We start from the raw sequence: 1,834 nt of genomic DNA, 5'->3' as shown, positions 1-1,834 counted from the left end.
TCTCGAGTTTCTGATTCCCCTGCTGCTGCCAAAAACACATGTCTGTCCATTAGTGGCTACATGACAGGGACTCTCCCAGGTCAGTCTCTGGGTTACGCACTCGTCCCGTCCTCCTCCGCCAGGCGGTTCACACTGGATCCGTGCGTGATGCTGGCGGCTGGTGCGTCGCTCAGGTCTCGGGCGCTGCCATGTCTGGGCTGGCTGTCGAGGCGGTGAAGGCTGCTGTGATGGGACAGCTGCTCGTTGAGTTGCGGCACGCTCCCATATGCCGGGCGTTCCTCCATGCCTCTGTGGCTGGAGGGGGTGAACCTGCGTTCAGAGGGAAAACCGATGGGTTATTTGAGTTCAGGCTTCTTTAAACATGCAGCTCTATGTGTCTAAACAAGCACAGCTATATGACCATCTCTGAGGAAGCTCAACTGACACGTTTGCATTAGAACAGAAGTTATAAAGTTGGGGTCAGGGGCTGAAAGGGAGTGAGAAAATTATATATATATATATATATATACATAATTATTTAATATATATTTATTTTAATATAAATGTAATATTGCAGAATTCTGAAATTAAAAAATACTTAATGAGAAGAGGAAATGTGTTAAATATAAATTTATAGTTACATAATTTAATTTACATAATTTAATAATATGCAATTGTGTGTTTGTGTACACACACACGTATACACATATATACATTTCTTATTATAAAATTAAGAAAAATTTAATACTTACAAAGTATTTTTATATACAGCAGCACGTTTTTGTTTTACTTAATGAGTGGAAATATAAATTTTTTCATAATTTAATAATATAATAAAATTTAATATACACTAAGACATATATATAAAATAATTATATAATTATTTATCATTTAATATATAAAACATGTTAAATATTTTAAATAATATTTTCATATCTTCATATATGTAATCAATATGTAACAAAAACTACAGTATACAGCAAAACTGAGCTACTTGATTGCTTTTATTCTTATACACACGCACACACACATAAATATTAGAACTGGGCGATAATAACAGTTTAGATTTTGTGACGATGCAAGCAATCAATTAGCTCAGTATTTGCAATATACTGTAGTTTTTCTTACATATTGCCCTCTATGAGTATACTTCATGTTTGTGGATAAAACTGGACATACTTATATATTTTACATAAAGAGCTTGGAAATAATATAGTTAGTTGCATTTTGCAACAATATTACAATCAAGCATATTTGCTATAGTGTAGATGTCTTTACGTGAATATACGTTATGCATAGGCATAAGTGAATCATATTTGGATGTGTGTTGCATGAAAGTGTTTGTTGAGCTGCTGCTGAACTGACCTGCCGTCTCTGGAGCGATGCAGGCTGCCATGATAGCTGCTCATCTTGCTGTGGATGCTGCTGGCTTTGCTCCGCACGTCGTCCAGCATGGCCAGGTGTGTGGAGGAGGCATGGGTGGACGTGCCCTGAGTGGACGTCCCGCGGGACTTCCGGATGATGGGAGTGTTCGGGTCTCGCAGCAGAGACTGAGCAAAGTCTGGCTCCTGCAGAACCTGCCGGCTCTCGTTCACCGCGCCACTGCTGGACAACAGAGAAACACATGTACTCTATATGACTAATATATAATATATAGTCATTTATTTTCATTTAACATTTGCTATGATAAATTCTAAACGATTTTTATTCTTATTGTACAATAATGGAAAATTAGTTCATGAAAATTGTCTCAAAAGTCATGGAAAAGTCGTGGAAATTTATTGGTAAAAATGTGTACTAACCCTGTTTATGTGTGTGCACGTTTTTGTGATTTATGAGGACACAAATTTGTATA

The 1,834-nt window shown here is 37.4% G+C and overlaps 1 protein-coding gene across 1 annotated transcript; it reads right to left on the bottom strand.

Moving 5' to 3' along the window:
• Positions 1-6: 6 nt before the first annotated feature.
• On the bottom strand, positions 7-1,581 carry LOC107575903 (frizzled-3-like; the record flags this gene model as incomplete). The annotated part of the gene is made up of 2 exons (XM_016262218.1): positions 7-309; positions 1,345-1,581. Coding segments are annotated over 2 exons (454 nt in total), but the record flags the coding sequence as incomplete, so codon positions are not given.
• Between the last annotated feature and the right edge of the window lie 253 nt (positions 1,582-1,834).

Source organism: Sinocyclocheilus grahami, unplaced genomic scaffold (genome assembly GCF_001515645.1).
Source record: "Sinocyclocheilus grahami isolate Dianchi unplaced genomic scaffold, SAMN03320097.WGS_v1.1 scaffold2994.1, whole genome shotgun sequence".
In the NCBI taxonomy this organism is placed as follows: Eukaryota; Metazoa; Chordata; class Actinopteri; order Cypriniformes; family Cyprinidae; genus Sinocyclocheilus; species Sinocyclocheilus grahami.
The sequence above is the reverse complement of the archived record's forward strand: the minus strand, read 5'-3'. Positions and strand labels throughout refer to the sequence as shown.